This window comes from Salmo salar, chromosome ssa02, assembly GCF_905237065.1.
Source record: "Salmo salar chromosome ssa02, Ssal_v3.1, whole genome shotgun sequence".
Lineage (NCBI taxonomy): Eukaryota > Metazoa > Chordata > Actinopteri > Salmoniformes > Salmonidae > Salmo > Salmo salar.
In genome coordinates, this window is record NC_059443.1 from 92,223,521 (window position 1) to 92,243,294 (window position 19,774).

Here is a 19,774-nt window from a genome sequence, read left to right on the forward strand (position 1 = left end):
TTTATTATAATGGAGTTGATAGTGACAACCATCCACCAGTAGATTTATTATAATGGAGTTGATAGTGACAACCATCCCCATCCACTAGTAGATGTATTATAATGGAGTTGATAGTGACAACCATCCCCATCCACCAGTAGATTTATTATAATGGAGTTGGTAGTGACAACCATCCCCATCCACCAGTAGATGTATAATGGAGTTGATCCAGTAGATTTATTATAATGGAGTTGATAGTGACAACCATCCCCATCCACCAGTAGATTTATTATAATGGAGTTGATAATGACAACCATTGTCCTAAATGTTATAGTTGCCAATCTAAATGTTACAGCTTCTAGGATCTCAAACACATGATATGTATTGTCTGGATGCTCATTTTAAACATACAAATTATACATCTGATCATGTGACATTAGAGCTTAATGGGGAAACAAGTTGAACCATCCATCCAGCAACATCAACAGTTATCACAAAGAGATCATTCTACACTCTGTGTTCTGCTACCCAGGTCTGGTGTTGGAGAACATTCTACACTCTGTGTTCTACTACCCAGGTCTGGTGTTGGAGAACATTCTACACTCTGTGTTCTACTACCCAGGTCTGGTGTTGGAGATCATTCCACACTCTGTGTTCTACTACCCAGGTCTGGTGTTGGAGATCATTCCACACTCTGTGTTCTACTACCCAGGTCTGGTGTTGGAGATCATTCTACACTCTGTGGATCTCCTGCATGTATTTTCTGATGTTTAATCAGGTATCTTGAATCAGAGTATCTTTTTTCACATTGGTCACAGCCATAAGGTTTCTCTCCTGTGTGTGTTCTCTGGTGTGATATCAAGTTGCCTGATGTAGTAAAACCTTTCCCACATACAGCACAGACATAAGGTTTCTCTCCTGTGTGGATTCGCTTGTGGCGTATTAAAGTCCCAATAAAAGTGAAACTCTTCCCACAGTCGGAGCAGTGGTGAGGCCTCTCTCGAGTGTGCGTTAGCTTGTGTATAGTCAGGCTTCCTGACTGAGTGAATTTCTTCCCACATTGATCACAGCTATAAGGTTTCTCTCCAGTGTGAGTTCTCTGGTGGGAAGCCAGAGTACCGATTTGAGTGAATTTCTTCCCACACTGATCACAGACATACGGCTTGGCTCGCGTGTGCGTTCTCTGGTGTGATTTTAAATGTTCTGACCTAACAAAACTTTTGCCACAGTCAGCGCAGAGGAAAGGTCTTTCTCCGGTGTGGGTACGCCGGTGTAGAGTCAGAGATGCTGACGTAACACAATAATTCCCACACACGTCACAGTTATAAGGCTTCTCTCCTGAGCATTTTCTCTGGTGTTGTTTTAGACTGCTCGATGAAACAAATCTCTTGCCACGGTCGGAGCAGTGGTATGGCTCTCTGGAATGCGTGTGGTTGTGTGTTCTCTGGTGTAAAATCAGTTCACTCGAGGTGGTAAAGGTCATTCCACATACATCACAGCCATAGGTTCTCTCTCCAGTGTGAATTCCTTGGTGATATTGTAATGACTGTGATGTTTTAAAACTCTTCCCACAGTCAGAAAAGAGGTGAAGTTTATTTCCTGTGTTTACTCGCTGGTGTATTTTAAGTTCCGATAAAGATTTGCAAAGTTTCCCACAGTCAGAGCAGCAGTGAGGTCTCTTCCTTGTGGATCTCTGCAGGTGTTTATTGAGGTGTTCTGATCTGGAGAGACTCTTCTCTGCCTCGTCAGCATCATGAGGTTGTTGAGGCTCCCCGGAGGATCCAAGATAGTCACGTCTCTCTCCTGTGTGAACGACAAAGACAGACAGTCGCTGTAATTTGTCATTGTCATGAATGTTTAAAACGCTTTTAACAAAAATGTCTTCTAACATTAATAAGACGGTGAAGTGATCAACAGTCATTTTTGTTTGTCTTCATTTTTCACACATTACTAATGTCGATGATTTTATTCTTACAATAAAGTAAGTATGTATTATTATATATATATATATATATATATATATATATATATATATATATATATATATATATATATATATAAATAAATGTATTATTATTATATAGAGGGAGAGAGGGGACTGTATTATTATTATATAGAGGAGAGAGGGGACTGTATTATTATTATATAGAGGGAGAGAGGGGACTGTATTATTATTATAGAGGGAGAGGGGGACTGTATTATTATTATATAGAGGGAGAGGGGGACTGTATTATTATTATATAGAGGGAGAGGGGGACTGTATTATTATTATATAGAGGGAGAGATGGGACTGTATTATTATTATATAGAGGGAGAGAGGGGACTGTATTATTATTATATAGAGGGAGAGAGGGGACTGTATTATTATATAGAGGGAGAGAGGGGACTGTATTATTATATAGAGGGAGAGAGGGGACTGTATTATTATATAGAGGGAGAGAGGACTGTATTATTATATAGAGGGAGAGAGGGGACTGTATTATTATTATATAGAGGGAGAAAGGGGACTATTATTATTATATAGAGGGAGAGAGGGGACTGTATTATTATATAGAGGGAGAGAGGGGACTGTATTATTATTATATAGAGGGAGAGAGGGGACTGTATTATTATTATATAGAGGGAGAGAGGGGACTGTATTATTATATAGAGGGAGAGGGGGACTGTATTATTATTATATAGAGGGAGAGGGGGACTGTATTATTATTATATAGAGGGAGAGATGGGACTGTATTATTATTATATAGAGGGAGAGAGGGGACTGTATTATTATTATATAGAGGGAGAGAGGGGACTGTATTATTATTATATAGAGGGAGAGAGGGGACTGTATTATTATATAAAGGGAGAGAGGGGACTGTATTATTATATAGAGGGAGAGAGGGGACTGTATTATTATATAGAGGGAGAGAGGACTGTATTATTATATAGAGGGAGAGAGGGGACTGTATTATTATTATATAGAGGGAGAGAGGGGACTGTATTATTATTATATAGAGGGAGAGAGGGGACTATTATTATTATATAGAGGGAGAGAGGGGACTGTATTATTATTATATAGAGGGAGAGAGGGGACTGTATTATTATTATATAGAGGGAGAGAGGGGACTGTATTATTATTATATAGAGGGAGAGAGGGGACTGTATTATTATTATATAGAGGGAGAGAGGGGACTGTATTATTATTATATAGAGGGAGAGAGGGGACTGTATTATTATTATATAGAGGGAGAGAGGGGACTGTATTATTATTATATAGAGGGAGAGAGGGGACTGTATTATTATTATATAGAGGGAGAGGGGGACTGTATTATTATTATATAGAGGGAGAGAGAGGACTGTATTATTATATAGAGGGAGAGAGAGGACTGTATTATTATATAGAGGGAGAGAGGGGACTGTATTATTATTATATAGAGGGAGAGAGGGGACTGTATTATTATTATATAGAGGGAGAGATGGGACTGTATTATTATTATATAGAGGGAGAGAGGGGACTGTATTATTATTATATAGAGGGAGAGATGGGACTGTATTATTATATAGAGGGAGAGAGGGGACTGTATTATTATATAGAGGGAGAGAGGGGACTGTATTATTATATAGAGGGAGAGAGGACTGTATTATTATATAGAGGGAGAGAGGGGACTGTATTATTATTATATAGAGGGAGAAAGGGGACTATTATTATTATATAGAGGGAGAGAGGGGACTGTATTATTATTATATAGAGGGAGAGAGGGGACTGTATTATTATTATATAGAGGGAGAGAGGGGACTGTATTATTATATAGAGGGAGAGGGGGACTGTATTATTATTATATAGAGGGAGAGGGGGACTGTATTATTATTATATAGAGGGAGAGAGGGGACTGTATTATTATTATATAGAGGGAGAGAGGGGACTGTATTATTATTATATAGAGGGAGAGAGAGGGACTGTATTATTATATAGAGGGAGAGAGGGGACTGTATTATTATATAAAGGGAGAGAGGGGACTGTATTATTATATAGAGGGAGAGAGGGGACTGTATTATTATATAGAGGGAGAGAGGACTGTATTATTATATAGAGGGAGAGAGGGGACTGTATTATTATATAGAGGGAGAGGGGGACTGTATTATTATTATATAGAGGGAGAGAGGGACTGTATTATTATTATATAGAGGGAGAGAGGGGACTGTATTATTATTATATAGAGGAGAGAGGGGACTGTATTATTATTATATAGAGGGAGAGAGGGGACTGTATTATTATATAAAGGGAGAGAGGGGACTGTATTATTATATAGAGGGAGAGAGGGGACTGTATTATTATATAGAGGGAGAGAGGGACTGTATTATTATATAGAGGGAGAGAGGGGACTGTATTATTATATAGAGGGAGAGAGGGGACTGTATTATTATATAGAGGGAGAGAGGGGACTGTTATTATTATATAGAGGGAGAGAGGGGACTGTATTATTATTATATAGAGGGAGAGAGGGGACTGTATTATTATTATATAGAGGAGAGAGGGGACTGTATTATTATTATATAGAGGGAGAGAGGGGACTGTATTATTATTATATAGAGGGAGAGAGGGGACTGTATTATTATTTATAGAGGGAGAGAGGGGACTGTATTATTATAGAGGGAGAGAGGGACTGTATTATTATATAGAGGAGAGAGGGGGACTGTATTATTATTATATAGAGGGAGAGAGGGGACTGTATTATTATTATATAGAGGGAGAGAGGGACTGTATTATTATTATATAGAGGGAGAGAGGGGACTGTATTATTATTATATAGAGGGAGAGAGGGGACTGTATTATTATTATAGAGGGAGAGAGGGACTGTATTATTATATAGAGGGAGAGAGAGGACTGTATTATTATATAGAGGGAGAGAGGGGACTGTATTATTATTATATAGAGGGAGAGAGGGGACTGTATTATTATTATATAGAGGGAGAGAGGGGACTGTATTATTATTATATAGAGGGAGAGAGGGGACTGTATTATTATATAGAGGGAGAGAGGGGACTGTATTATTATATAGAGGGAGAGAGGGGACTGTATTCTTATTATATAGAGGGAGAGAGGGACTGTATTATTATATAGAGGGAGAGAGGGGACTGTATTATTATTATATAGAGGGAGAGGGGGACTGTATTATTATTATATAGAGGGAGAGATGGGACTGTATTATTATTATATAGAGGGAGAGAGGGGACTGTATTATTATTATATAGAGGGAGAGAGGGGACTGTATTATTATTATATAGAGGGAGAGAGGGACTGTATTATTATATAGAGGGAGAGAGGGGACTGTATTATTATATAGAGGGAGAGAGGGGACTGTATTATTATATAGAGGGAGAGAGGACTGTATTATTATATAGAGGGAGAGAGGGGACTGTATTATTATATAGAGGGAGAGAGGGGACTGTATTATTATTATATAGAGGGAGAGAGGGACTTATTATTATTATATAGAGGAGAGAGGGGACTGTATTATTATTATATAGAGGGAGAGAGGGGACTGTATTATTATTATATAGAGGAGAGAGGGGACTGTATTATTATTATATAGAGGGAGAGAGGGGACTGTATTATTATTATATAGAGGGAGAGAGGGGACTGTATTATTATTATATAGAGGGAGAGAGGGGACTGTATTATTATTATATAGAGGGAGAGGGGGACTGTATTATTATTATATAGAGGGAGAGAGAGGACTGTATTATTATATAGAGGGAGAGAGAGGACTGTATTATTATATAGAGGGAGAGAGGGGACTGTATTATTATTATATAGAGGAGAGAGGGGACTGTATTATTATTATATAGAGGGAGAGATGGGACTGTATTATTATTATATGAGGGAGAGAGGGGACTGTATTATTATTATATAGAGGGAGAGAGGGACTGTATTATTATATAGAGGGAGAGAGGGGACTGTATTATTATATAGAGGGAGAGAGGGGACTGTATTATTATATAGAGGGAGAGAGGGACTGTATTATTATATAGAGGGAGAGAGGGGACTGTATTATTATTATATAGAGGGAGAAAGGGGACTATTATTATTATATAGAGGGAGAGAGGGGACTGTATTATTATATAGAGGGAGAGAGGGGACTGTATTATTATTATATAGAGGGAGAGAGGGGACTGTATTATTATTATATAGAGGGAGAGAGGGGACTGTATTATTATATAGAGGGAGAGAGGGGACTGTATTATTATTATATAGAGGGAGAGAGGGGACTGTATTATTATTATATAGAGGAGAGAGGGGACTGTATTATTATTATATAGAGGGAGAGAGGGGACTGTATTATTATTATATAGAGGGAGAGAGGGGACTGTATTATTATTATATAGAGGGAGAGAGGGGACTGTATTATTATATAAAGGGAGAGAGGGGACTGTATTATTATATAGAGGGAGAGAGGGGACTGTATTATTATATAGAGGGAGAGAGGGACTGTATTATTATATAGAGGGAGAGAGGGGACTGTATTATTATATAGAGGAGAGAGGGGACTGTATTATTATTATATAGAGGGAGAGAGGGGACTGTATTATTATTATATAGAGGGAGAGAGGGGACTGTATTATTATTATATAGAGGGAGAGAGGGGACTGTATTATTATTATATAGAGGGAGAGAGGGGACTGTATTATTATTATATAGAGGGAGAGAGGGGACTGTATTATTATATAAAGGGAGAGAGGGGACTGTATTATTATATAGAGGAGAGAGGGGACTGTATTATTATATAGAGGGAGAGAGGGGACTGTATTATTATATAGAGGGAGAGAGGGGACTGTATTATTATATAGAGGGAGAGAGGGGACTGTATTATTATATAGAGGGAGAGAGGGGACTTATTATTATTATATAGAGGGAGAGAGGGGACTGTATTATTATTATATAGAGGGAGAGAGGGGACTGTATTATTATTATATAGAGGGAGAGAGGGGACTGTATTATTATTATATAGAGGGAGAGAGGGGACTGTATTATTATTATATAGAGGGAGAGAGGGGACTGTATTATTATATAGAGGGAGAGAGGGGACTGTATTATTATATAGAGGAGAGAGAGGGACTGTATTATTATATAGAGGGAGAGAGGGGACTGTATTATTATTATATAGAGGGAGAGAGGGGACTGTATTATTATATAGAGGGAGAGAGGGGACTGTATTATTATATAGAGGGAGAGAGGGGACTGTATTATTATTATATAGAGGGAGAGAGGGGACTGTATTATTATTATATAGAGGGAGAGAGGGGACTGTATTATTATTATATAGAGGGAGAGAGGGACTGTATTATTATTAATAGAGGGAGAGAGGGGACTGTATTATTATATAGAGGGAGAGAGGGGACTGTATTATTATATAGAGGAGAGAGGGGACTGTATTATTATTATATAGAGGGAGAGAGGGGACTGTATTATTATTATATAGAGGGAGAGAGGGGACTGTATTATTATATAGAGGGAGAGAGGGGGACTGTATTATTATTATAAGAGGGAGAGAGGGGACTGTATTATTATTATATAGAGGGAGAGATGGGACTGTATTATTATTATATAGAGGGAGAGAGGGGACTGTATTATTATTATATAGAGGGAGAGAGGGGACTGTATTATTATTATATAGAGGGAGAGAGGGGACTGTATTATTATATAGAGGGAGAGAGGGGACTGTATTATTATATAGAGGGAGAGAGGGGACTGTATTATTATATAGAGGGAGAGAGGGACTGTATTATTATATAGAGGGAGAGAGGGGACTGTATTATTATATAGAGGGAGAGAGGGGACTGTATTATTATTATATAGAGGGAGAGAGGGGACTGTATTATTATATAGAGGGAGAGAGGGGACTGTATTATTATTATAGAGGGAGAGAGGGGACTGTATTATTATTATATAGAGGGAGAGAGGGGACTGTATTATTATTATATAGAGGGAGAGAGGGGACTGTATTATTATTATATAGAGGGAGAGAGGGGACTGTATTATTATATAGAGGGAGAGAGGGACTGTATTATTATTATATAGAGGAGAGAGGGGACTGTATTATTATTATATAGAGGGAGAGAGAGGACTGTATTATTATATAGAGGGAGAGAGAGGACTGTATTATTATATAGAGGGAGAGAGGGGACTGTATTATTATTATATAGAGGGAGAGAGGGGACTGTATTATTATTATATAGAGGAGAGAGGGGACTGTATTATTATATAGAGGGAGAGAGGGGACTGTATTATTATTATATAGAGGAGAGAGGGGACTGTATTATTATTATAGAGGGAGAGAGGGGACTGTATTATTATTATATAGAGGAGAGAGGGGACTGTATTATTATATAGAGGGGGAGAGGGGACTGTATTATTATATAGAGGGAGAGAGGGGACTGTATTATTATATAGAGGGAGAGAGGGGACTGTATTATTATTATATAGAGGGAGAGAGGGGACTGTATTATTATTATATAGAGGGAGAGAGGGGACTGTATTATTATTATATAGAGGGAGAGAGGGGACTGTATTATTATTATATAGAGGGAGAGAGGGGACTGTATTATTATATAGAGGGAGAGAGGGGACTGTATTATTATTATATAGAGGGAGAGAGGGGACTGTATTATTATTATATAGAGGGAGAGAGGGGACTGTATTATTATTATATAGAGGGAGAGAGGGGACTGTATTATTATTATATGAGGGAGAGAGGGGACTGTATTATTATTATATAGAGGAGAGAGGGGACTGTATTATTATATAGAGGGAGAGAGGGGACTGTATTATTATTATATAGAGGGAGAGAGGGGACTGTATTATTATTATATAGAGGGAGAGAGGGGACTGTATTATTATATAGAGGGAGAGAGGGGACTGTATTATTATTATATAGAGGAGAGAGGGGACTGTATTATTATTATATAGAGGGAGAGAGGGACTGTATTATTATTATAAGAGGGAGAGAGGGGACTGTATTATTATTATATAGAGGGAGAGAGGGGACTGTATTATTATATAGAGGGAGAGAGGGGACTGTATTATTATATAGAGGGAGAGAGGGGACTGTATTATTATATAGAGGGAGAGAGGGACTGTATTATTATATAGAGGGAGAGAGGGGACTGTATTATTATTATATAGAGGGAGAGAGGGGACTGTATTATTATTATATAGAGGGAGAGAGGGGACTGTATTATTATATAGAGGGAGAGAGGGGACTGTATTATTATTATATAGAGGGAGAGAGGGGACTGTATTATTATTATATAGAGGGAGAGAGGGGACTGTATTATTATATAGAGGGAGAGAGAGGACTGTATTATTATATAGAGGGAGAGAGGGGACTGTATTATTATATAGAGGGAGAGAGGGGACTGTATTATTATTATATAGAGGGAGAGAGGGGACTGTATTATTATTATATAGAGGGAGAGAGGGGACTGTATTATTATTATATAGAGGGAGAGAGGGGACTGTATTATTATATAGAGGGAGAGAGGGGACTGTATTATTATATAGAGGGAGAGAGGGACTGTATTATTATATAGAGGGAGAGAGGGGACTGTATTATTATATAGAGGGAGAGAGGGGACTGTATTATTATTATATAGAGGGAGAGAGGGACTGTATTATTATTATATAGAGGAGAGAGGGGACTGTATTATTATTATATAGAGGGAGAGAGGGGACTGTATTATTATATAGAGGGAGAGAGGGGACTGTATTATTATTATATGAGGGAGAGAGGGGACTGTATTATTATTATATAGAGGGAGAGAGGGGACTGTATTATTATATAGAGGGAGAGAGGGACTGTATTATTATTATATAGAGGGAGAGAGGGGACTGTATTATTATTATATAGAGGGAGAGAGGGGACTGTATTATTATTATATAGAGGGAGAGAGGGGACTGTATTATTATTATATGAGGGAGAGAGGGGACTGTATTATTATATAGAGGGAGAGAGGGGACTGTATTATTATATAGAGGGAGAGAGGGGACTGTATTATTATTATATAGAGGGAGAGAGGGGACTGTATTATTATTATATAGAGGGAGAGAGGGGACTGTATTATTATTATATAGAGGGAGAGAGGGACTGTATTATTATATAGAGGGAGAGAGGGGACTGTATTATTATTATATAGAGGGAGAGAGGGACTGTATTATTATTATATAGAGGGAGAGAGGGGACTGTATTATTATTATATAGAGGGAGAGAGGGGACTGTATTATTATTATATAGAGGGAGAGGGGGACTGTATTATTATTATATAGAGGGAGAGAGGGGACTGTATTATTATTATATAGAGGAGAGAGGGGACTGTATTATTATTATATAGAGGGAGAGAGGGGACTGTATTATTATTATAGAGGGAGAGAGGGGACTGTATTATTATTATATAGAGGGAGAGAGGGGACTGTATTATTATTATATAGAGGGAGAGAGGGACTGTATTATTATTATATAGAGGGAGAGAGGGGACTGTATTATTATTATATAGAGGGAGAGAGGGGACTGTATTATTATATAGAGGGAGAGAGGGGACTGTATTATTATTTATAGAGGGAGAGAGGGGACTGTATTATTATATAGAGGGAGAGAGGGGACTGTATTATTATATAGAGGGAGAGAGGGGACTGTATTATTATATAGAGGGAGAGAGGGGACTGTATTATTATTATATAGAGGGAGAGAGGGGACTGTATTATTATTATATAGAGGGAGAGAGGGGACTGTATTATTATTATATAGAGGGAGAGAGGGGACTGTATTATTATTATATAGAGGGAGAGAGGGGACTGTATTATTATTATATAGAGGGAGAGAGGGGACTGTATTATTATTATATAGAGGGAGAGAGGGGACTGTATTATTATTATAGAGGGAGAGGGGGACTGTATTATTATTATATAGAGGGAGAGAGGGACTGTATTATTATTATATAGAGGGAGAGAGGGACTGTATTATTATTATATAGAGGGAGAGAGGGGACTGTATTATTATTATATAGAGGAGAGAGGGGACTGTATTATTATATAGAGGAGAGAGGGGACTGTATTATTATTATATAGAGGGAGAGAGGGGACTGTATTATTATATAGAGGGAGAGAGGGGACTGTATTATTATTATATAGAGGGAGAGAGGGGACTGTATTATTATTATATAGAGGGAGAGAGGGGACTGTATTATTATTATATAGAGGGAGAGAGGGGACTGTATTATTATTATATAGAGGGAGAGAGGGACTGTATTATTATATAGAGGGAGAGAGGGGACTGTATTATTATATAGAGGGAGAGAGGGGACTGTATTATTATAATAGAGGGAGAGAGGGGACTGTATTATTATATAGAGGGAGAGAGGGGACTGTATTATTATATAGAGGGAGAGAGGGGACTGTATTATTATATAGAGGGAGAGAGGGGACTGTATTATTATTATATAGAGGAGAGAGGGGACTGTATTATTATTATATAGAGGGAGAGAGGGGACTGTATTATTATTATAGAGGGAGAGAGGGGACTGTATTATTATATAGAGGGAGAGAGGGGACTGTATTATTATTATATAGAGGGAGAGAGGGGACTGTATTATTATTATATAGAGGGAGAGAGGGGACTGTATTATTATTATATAGAGGGAGAGAGGGGACTGTATTATTATTATAGAGGGAGAGAGGGGACTGTATTATTATTATATAGAGGGAGAGAGGGACTGTATTATTATTATATAGAGGGAGAGAGGGACTGTATTATTATATAGAGGGAGAGAGGGGACTGTATTATTATATAGAGGGAGAGAGGGACTGTATTATTATATAGAGGGAGAGAGGGGACTGTATTATTATTATATAGAGGGAGAGAGGGGACTGTATTATTATTATATAGAGGGAGAGAGGGGACTGTATTATTATTATATAGAGGGAGAGAGGGGACTGTATTATTATTATATAGAGGAGAGAGGGACTGTATTATTATTATATAGAGGAGAGAGGGACTGTATTATTATATAGAGGGAGAGAGGGGACTGTATTATTATTATAGAGGGAGAGAGGGACTGTATTATTATATAGAGGGAGAGAGGGGACTGTATTATTATTATATAGAGGGAGAGAGGGGACTGTATTATTATTATATAGAGGGAGAGAGGGGACTGTATTATTATATAGAGGGAGAGAGGGGACTGTATTATTATTATATAGAGGGAGAGAGGGGACTGTATTATTATTATATAGAGGAGAGAGGGGACTGTATTATTATATAGAGGGAGAGAGGGGACTGTATTATTATTATATAGAGGGAGAGAGGGACTGTATTATTATTATATAGAGGGAGAGAGGGGACTGTATTATTATTATATAGAGGGAGAGAGGGGACTGTATTATTATTATATAGAGGGAGAGAGGGGACTGTATTATTATTATATAGAGGGAGAGAGGGGACTGTATTATTATATAGAGGGAGAGAGGGGACTGTATTATTATATAGAGGAGAGAGGGGACTGTATTATTATTATATAGAGGGAGAGAGGGGACTGTATTATTATATAGAGGGAGAGAGGGGACTGTATTATTATAATAGAGGGAGAGAGGGGACTGTATTATTATTATATAGAGGGAGAGAGGGGACTGTATTATTATTATATAGAGGGAGAGGGGACTGTATTATTATTATATAGAGGGAGAGAGGGGACTGTATTATTATTATATAGAGGGAGAGAGGGGACTGTATTATTATTATATAGAGGGAGAGAGGGGACTGTATTATTATTATATAGAGGGAGAGAGGGACTGTATTATTATTATATAGAGGGAGAGAGGGGACTGTATTATTATTATATAGAGGGAGAGAGGGGACTGTATTATTATTATATAGAGGGAGAGAGGGGACTGTATTATTATTATATAGAGGGAGAGAGGGGACTGTATTATTATTATATAGAGGGAGAGAGGGGACTGTATTATTATTATATAGAGGGAGAGAGGGGACTGTATTATTATTATATAGAGGGAGAGAGGGGACTGTATTATTATTATATAGAGGGAGAGAGGGGACTGTATTATTATATAGAGGGAGAGAGGGGACTGTATTATTATTATAGAGGGAGAGAGGGACTGTATTATTATATAGAGGGAGAGAGGGGACTGTATTATTATTATATAGAGGGAGAGAGGGGACTGTATTATTATTATAGAGGGAGAGAGGGGACTGTATTATTATTATAGAGGGAGAGAGGGGACTGTATTATTATATAGAGGGAGAGAGGGGACTGTATTATTATTATATAGAGGGAGAGAGGGACTGTATTATTATTATATAGAGGAGAGAGGGGACTGTATTATTATTATATAGAGGGAGAGAGAGGACTGTATTATTATTATATAGAGGGAGAGAGGGGACTGTATTATTATTATATAGAGGGAGAGAGGGGACTGTATTATTATTATATAGAGGGAGAGAGGGGACTGTATTATTATATAGAGGGAGAGAGGGGACTGTATTATTATTATATAGAGGGAGAGAGGGGACTGTATTATTATTATATAGAGGGAGAGAGAGGACTGTATTATTATTATATAGAGGGAGAGAGGGGACTGTATTATTATTATATAGAGGGAGAGAGGGGACTGTATTATTATATAGAGGGAGAGAGGGGACTGTATTATTATATAGAGGGAGAGAGGGGACTGTATTATTATTATATAGAGGGAGAGAGGGGACTGTATTATTATTATATAGGGAGAGAGGGGACTGTATTATTATTATATAGAGGGAGAGAGGGGACTGTATTATTATTATATAGAGGGAGAGAGGGGACTGTATTATTATTATATAGAGGGAGAGGGGGACTGTATTATTATTATATAGAGGGAGAGAGGGGACTGTATTATTATTATATAGAGGGAGAGAGGGGACTGTATTATTATATAGAGGGAGAGAGGGGACTGTATTATTATTATATAGAGGGAGAGAGGGGACTGTATTATTATATAGAGGGAGAGAGGGGACTGTATTATTATATAGAGGGAGAGAGAGGACTGTATTATTATATAGAGGGAGAGAGGGACTGTATTATTATTATATAGAGGGAGAGAGGGGACTGTATTATTATTATATAGAGGAGAGAGGGGACTGTATTATTATTATATAGAGGGAGAGAGGGGACTGTATTATTATATAGAGGGAGAGAGGGGACTGTATTATTATTATATAGAGGGAGAGAGGGGACTGTATTATTATTATATAGAGGGAGAGAGGGGACTGTATTATTATTATATAGAGGGAGAGAGGGGACTGTATTATTATTATATAGAGGGAGAGAGGGGACTGTATTATTATTATATAGGAGGGAGAGAGGGGACTGTATTATTATTATATAGAGGGAGAGAGGGGACTGTATTATTATATAGAGGGAGAGAGGGGACTGTATTATTATTATTATATAGGAGGGAGAGAGGGGACTGTATTATTATTATATAGAGGGAGAGAGGGGACTGTATTATTATTATATAGAGGGAGAGAGGGGACTGTATTATTATTATATAGAGGGAGAGAGGGACTGTATTATTATATAGAGGAGAGAGGGGACTGTATTATTATTATATAGAGGGAGAGAGGGGACTGTATTATTATATAGAGGGAGAGAGGGGACTGTATTATTATAATATAGAGGGAGAGAGGGGACTGTATTATTATTATATAGAGGAGAGAGGGGACTGTATTATTATTATATAGAGGGAGAGAGGGGACTGTATTATTATTATATAGAGGGAGAGAGGGGACTGTATTATTATTATATAGGAGGGAGAGAGGGACTGTATTATTATTATATAGAGGGAGAGAGGGGACTGTATTATTATATAGAGGGAGAGAGGGGACTGTATTATTATTATTATATAGGAGGGAGAGAGGGGACTGTATTATTATTATATAGAGGGAGAGAGGGGACTGTATTATTATTATATAGAGGGAGAGAGGGGACTGTATTATTATATACAGGGAGAGAGGGGACTGTATTATTATTATATAGAGGGAGAGAGGGGACTGTATTATTATATAGAGGGAGAGAGGGGACTGTATTATTATATAGAGGGAGAGAGGGGACTGTATTATTATATAGAGGGAGAGAGGACTGTATTATTATATAGAGGGAGAGAGTGGACTGTATTATTATATAGAGGGAGAGAGGGGACTGTATTATTATTATATAGAGGGAGAGAGGGGACTGTATTATTATTAAATAGAGGGAGAGAGGGGACTGTATTATTATATAGAGGGAGAGAGGGGACTGTATTATTATTATATAGAGGGAGAGAGGGGACTGTATTATTATTATATAGAGGGAGAGAGGGGACTGTATTATTATTATATAGAGGGAGAGAGGGGACTGTATTATTATATAGAGGGAGAGAGGGGACTGTATTATTATATAGAGGGAGAGAGGGGACTGTATTATTATATAGAGGGAGAGAGGGGACTGTATTATTATATAGAGGGAGAGAGCTTTACGTATCGACCTTCACGGCCTTCGTCAGAGCTTTTGTGAGCTTAAATTAGCACCCTTATGTAGACTTAGCCCCAGCCACATCCGTTCCACGCATCGAAAACGGGGTTGGAAGCAAAGGAAAAACAAATAAGTGCTACCAAATAAAACAAAATGCATTTCATAAATATTAGAATAAAGTGTGTAAATAATACGTATTACAGAACTTACTTTGATGTGTCAAATCTCCCTCTTCCTCCTCTTCTCCTCCTCCTCTTGTAGTTCCACTCAGCCTCAGTGTTTTCCTGCAGTCCACCAGCGTCACAGACACCCTCTTCAGACCCAGCAGTAAGGTGATACCAGAAAAGGTACGACCCGGGGACTCTGGGAGGGTGGAGGGGGGCATGCTAGTGTTGTCCTGGTAACCATAAACAGGGAAACAAAGACACATATCACTACGGATTCTATCATTCACTGTCCTTAAGAACTTTACAGTAACCCGGCCTAGATAGACCAAGCTGTATGCTAGACCAGACACTCACTGTTCTTCTTAAGAACTGCTGGACCAACTAGACCAGACCGAGCTGAACCAACTAGACCAGACCGAGTTGAACCAACTAGACCAGACCGAGTTGAACCAACTAGACCGAGCTGAACCAACTAGACCAGACCGAGCTGAACCAACTAGACCAGACCGAGCTGGACCAACTAGACCAGACCGAGCTGAACCAACTAGACCAGACCGAGCTGAACCAACTAGACCAGACCGAGCTGTACCAACTAGACCAGACCGAGCTGTACCAACTAGACCAGACCGAGCTGGACCAACTAGACCAGACCGAGCTGAACCAACTAGACCAGACCGAGCTGAACCAACTAGACCGAGCTGAACCAACTAGACCGAGCTGAACCAACTAGACCGAGCTGAACCAACTAGACCAGACCGAGCTGAACCAACTAGACCGAGCTGAACCAACTAGACCGAGCTGAACCAACTAGACCGAGCTGAACCAACTAGACCAGACCGAGCTGTACCAACTAGACCAGACCGAGCTGTACCAACTAGACCAGACCGAGCTGAACCAACTAGACCAGACCGGGCTGGACCAACTAGACCGGACCGGGCTGGACCAACTAGACCAGACCGAGCTGTACCAACTAGACCAGACCGAGCTGAACCAACTAGACCAGACCGAGCTGCACCAACTAGACCAGACCGAGCTGAACCAACTAGACCGGACCGAGCTGAACCAACTAGACCGGACCGAGCTGGACCAACCAGACCAGACCGAGCTGGATCAACTAGACCGAGCTGAACCAACTAGACCAGACCGAGCTGAACCAACTAGACCGAGCTGTACCAACTAGACCAGACCGAGCTGAACCAACTAGACCAGACCGAGCTGAACCAACTAGACCGAGCTGAACCAACTAGACCGAGCTGAACCAACTAGACCGAGCTGGACCAACTAGACCAGACCGAGAAGAACCAACTAGACCAGACCGAGCTGGACCAACTAGACCGAGCTGAACCAACCAGACCAGACCGAGCTGAACCAACTAGACCAGACCGAGCTGAACCAACTAGACCAGACCGGGCTGGACCAACTAGACCGGACCGGGCTGGACCAACTAGACCGGACCGGGCTGGACCAACTAGACCAGACCGAGCTGAACCAACTAGACCAGACCGAGCTGAACCAACTAGACCGGACCGGGCTGGACCAACTAGACCAGACCGAGCTGTACCAACTAGACCAGACCGAGCTGGACCAACTAGACCAGACCGAGCTGGAACAACTAGACCAGACCGAGCTGGAACAACTAGACCAGACCGAGCTGGACCAACTAGACCAGACCGAGCTGAACCAACTAGACCGAGCTGAACCAACTAGACCGAGCTGTACCAACCAGACCGGACCGAGCTGGACCAACAAGACCAGACCGAGCTGAACCAACTAGACCGAGCTGTACCAACTAGACCAGACCGAGCTGAACCAACTAGACCAGACCGAGCTGAACCAACTAGACCAGACCGAGCTGCACCAACTAGACCAGACCGAGCTGAACCAACTAGACCAGACCGAGCTGAACCAACTAGACCAGACCGAGCTGAACCAACTAGACCAGACCGAGCTGAACCAACTAGACCAGACCGAGCTGAACCAACTAGACCAGACCGAGCTGAACCAACTAGACCGAGCTGAACCAACTAGACCGAGCTGTACCAACTAGACCAGACCGAGCTGAACCAACTAGACCGAGCTGGACCAACTAGACCAGACCGAGCTGAACCAACTAGACCAGACCGAGCTGAACCAACTAGACCGAGCTGAACCAACTAGACCAGACCGAGCTGGACCAACCAGACCAGACCGAGCTGAACCAACTAGACCGAGCTGGACCAACTAGACCAGACCGAGCTGGACCAACTAGACCGAGCTGAACCAACTAGACCGAGCTGAACCAACTAGACCAGACCGAGCTGAACCAACTAGACCAGACCGAGCTGAACCAACTAGACCGAGCTGAACCAACTAGACCGAGCTGTACCAACTAGACCAGACCGAGCTGTACCAACTAGACCAGACCGAGCTGAACCAACTAGACCAGACCGAGCTGAACCAACTAGACCAGACCGAGCTGAACCAACTAGACCAGACCGAGCTGAACCAACTAGACCGAGCTGCACCAACTAGACCAGACCGAGCTGAACCAACTAGACCAGACCGAGCTGAACCAACTAGACCGAGCTGAACCAACTAGACCAGACCGAGCTGGAACAACTAGACCAGACCGAGCTGAACCAACTAGACCGAGCTGAACCAACTAGACCGAGCTGTACCAACCAGACCGGACCGAGCTGGACCAACAAGACCAGACCGAGCTGAACCAACTAGACCGAGCTGTACCAACTAGACCAGACCGAGCTGAACCAACTAGACCAGACCGAGCTGTACCAACTAGACCAGACCGAGCTGAACCAACTAGACCGAGCTGAACCAACTAGACCAGACCGAGCTGAACCAACTAGACCGAGCTGAACCAACTAGACCAGACCGAGCTGCACCAACTAGACCAGACCGAGCTGAACCAACCAGACCAGACCGAGCTGTACCAACCAGACCAGACCGAGCTGTACCAACTAGACCAGACCGAGCTGCACCAACTAGACCGAGCTGAACCAACCAGACCGGACCGAGCTGGACCAACAAGACCAGACCGAGCTGAACCAACTAGACCGAGCTGTACCAACTAGACCAGACCGAGCTGAACCAACTAGACCAGACCGAGCTGCACCAACTAGACCAGACCGAGCTGAACCAACTAGACCGAGCTGAACCAACTAGACCGAGCTGAACCAACTAGACCAGACCGAGCTGAACCAACTAGACCAGACCGAGCTGGACCAACTAGACCAGACCGAGCTGAACCAACTAGACCAGACCGAGCTGAACCAACTAGACCGAGCTGCACCAACTAGACCAGACCGAGCTGAACCAACTAGACCAGACCGAGCTGAACCAACTAGACCGAGCTGAACCAACTAGACCAGACCGAGCTGGAACAACTAGACCAGACCGAGCTGAACCAACTAGACCGAGCTGAACCAACTAGACCAGACCGAGCTGAACCAACTAGACCGAGCTGAACCAACTAGACCAGACCGAGCTGAACCAACTAGACCAGACCGAGCTGAACCAACTAGACCGAGCTGAACCAACTAGACCAGACCGAGCTGGACCAACTAGACCAGACCGAGCTGAACCAACTAGACCAGACCGAGCTGAACCAACTAGACCAGACCGAGCTGAACCAACTAGACCAGACCGAGCTGAACCAACTAGACCAGACCGAGCTGAACCAACTAGACCGGACCGAGCTGAACCAACTAGACCAGACCGAGCTGGACCAACTAGACCAGACCGAGCTGTACCAACTAGACCGAGCTGAACCAACTAGACCAGACCGAGCTGAACCAACTAGACCGAGCTGGACCAACTAGACCAGACCGAGCTGGACCAACTAGACCGAGCTGAACCAACTAGACCGAGCTGGACCAACTAGACCAGACCGAGCTGGACCAACTAGACCGAGCTGAACCAACTAGACCGAGCTGAACCAACTAGACCAGACCGAGCTGAACCAACTAGACCAGACCGAGCTGAACCAACTAGACCGAGCTGGACCAACTAGACCAGACCGAGCTGGACCAACTAGACCAGACCGAGCTGCACCAACCAGACCAGACCGAGCTGTACCAACTAGACCAGACCGA

The 19,774-nt window shown here is 41.1% G+C and overlaps 1 protein-coding gene across 2 annotated transcripts in view; it reads right to left on the reverse strand.

Moving 5' to 3' along the window:
* Nucleotides 1–211: 211 nt before the first annotated feature.
* Nucleotides 212–19,774, reverse strand: part of LOC123732936 (zinc finger protein 2-like) — a 31,637-nt gene continuing 12,074 nt past the window's right edge. Inside the window, exons 3-4 of one of the 2 annotated variants that reach the window (XM_045712272.1) lie at nt 15,727–15,913; nt 212–1,782 (exon numbers count right to left, since the gene is read on the reverse strand). In XM_045712272.1, the coding sequence (XP_045568228.1) occupies nt 707–1,782; nt 15,727–15,913 (1,263 nt within the window). In that variant the 3' untranslated portion in view covers nt 212–706. Of the gene's footprint in view, nt 1,783–15,726; nt 15,914–19,774 lie in introns of those variants that run through there. The other variant, XM_045712278.1, reaches the window with a different exon arrangement.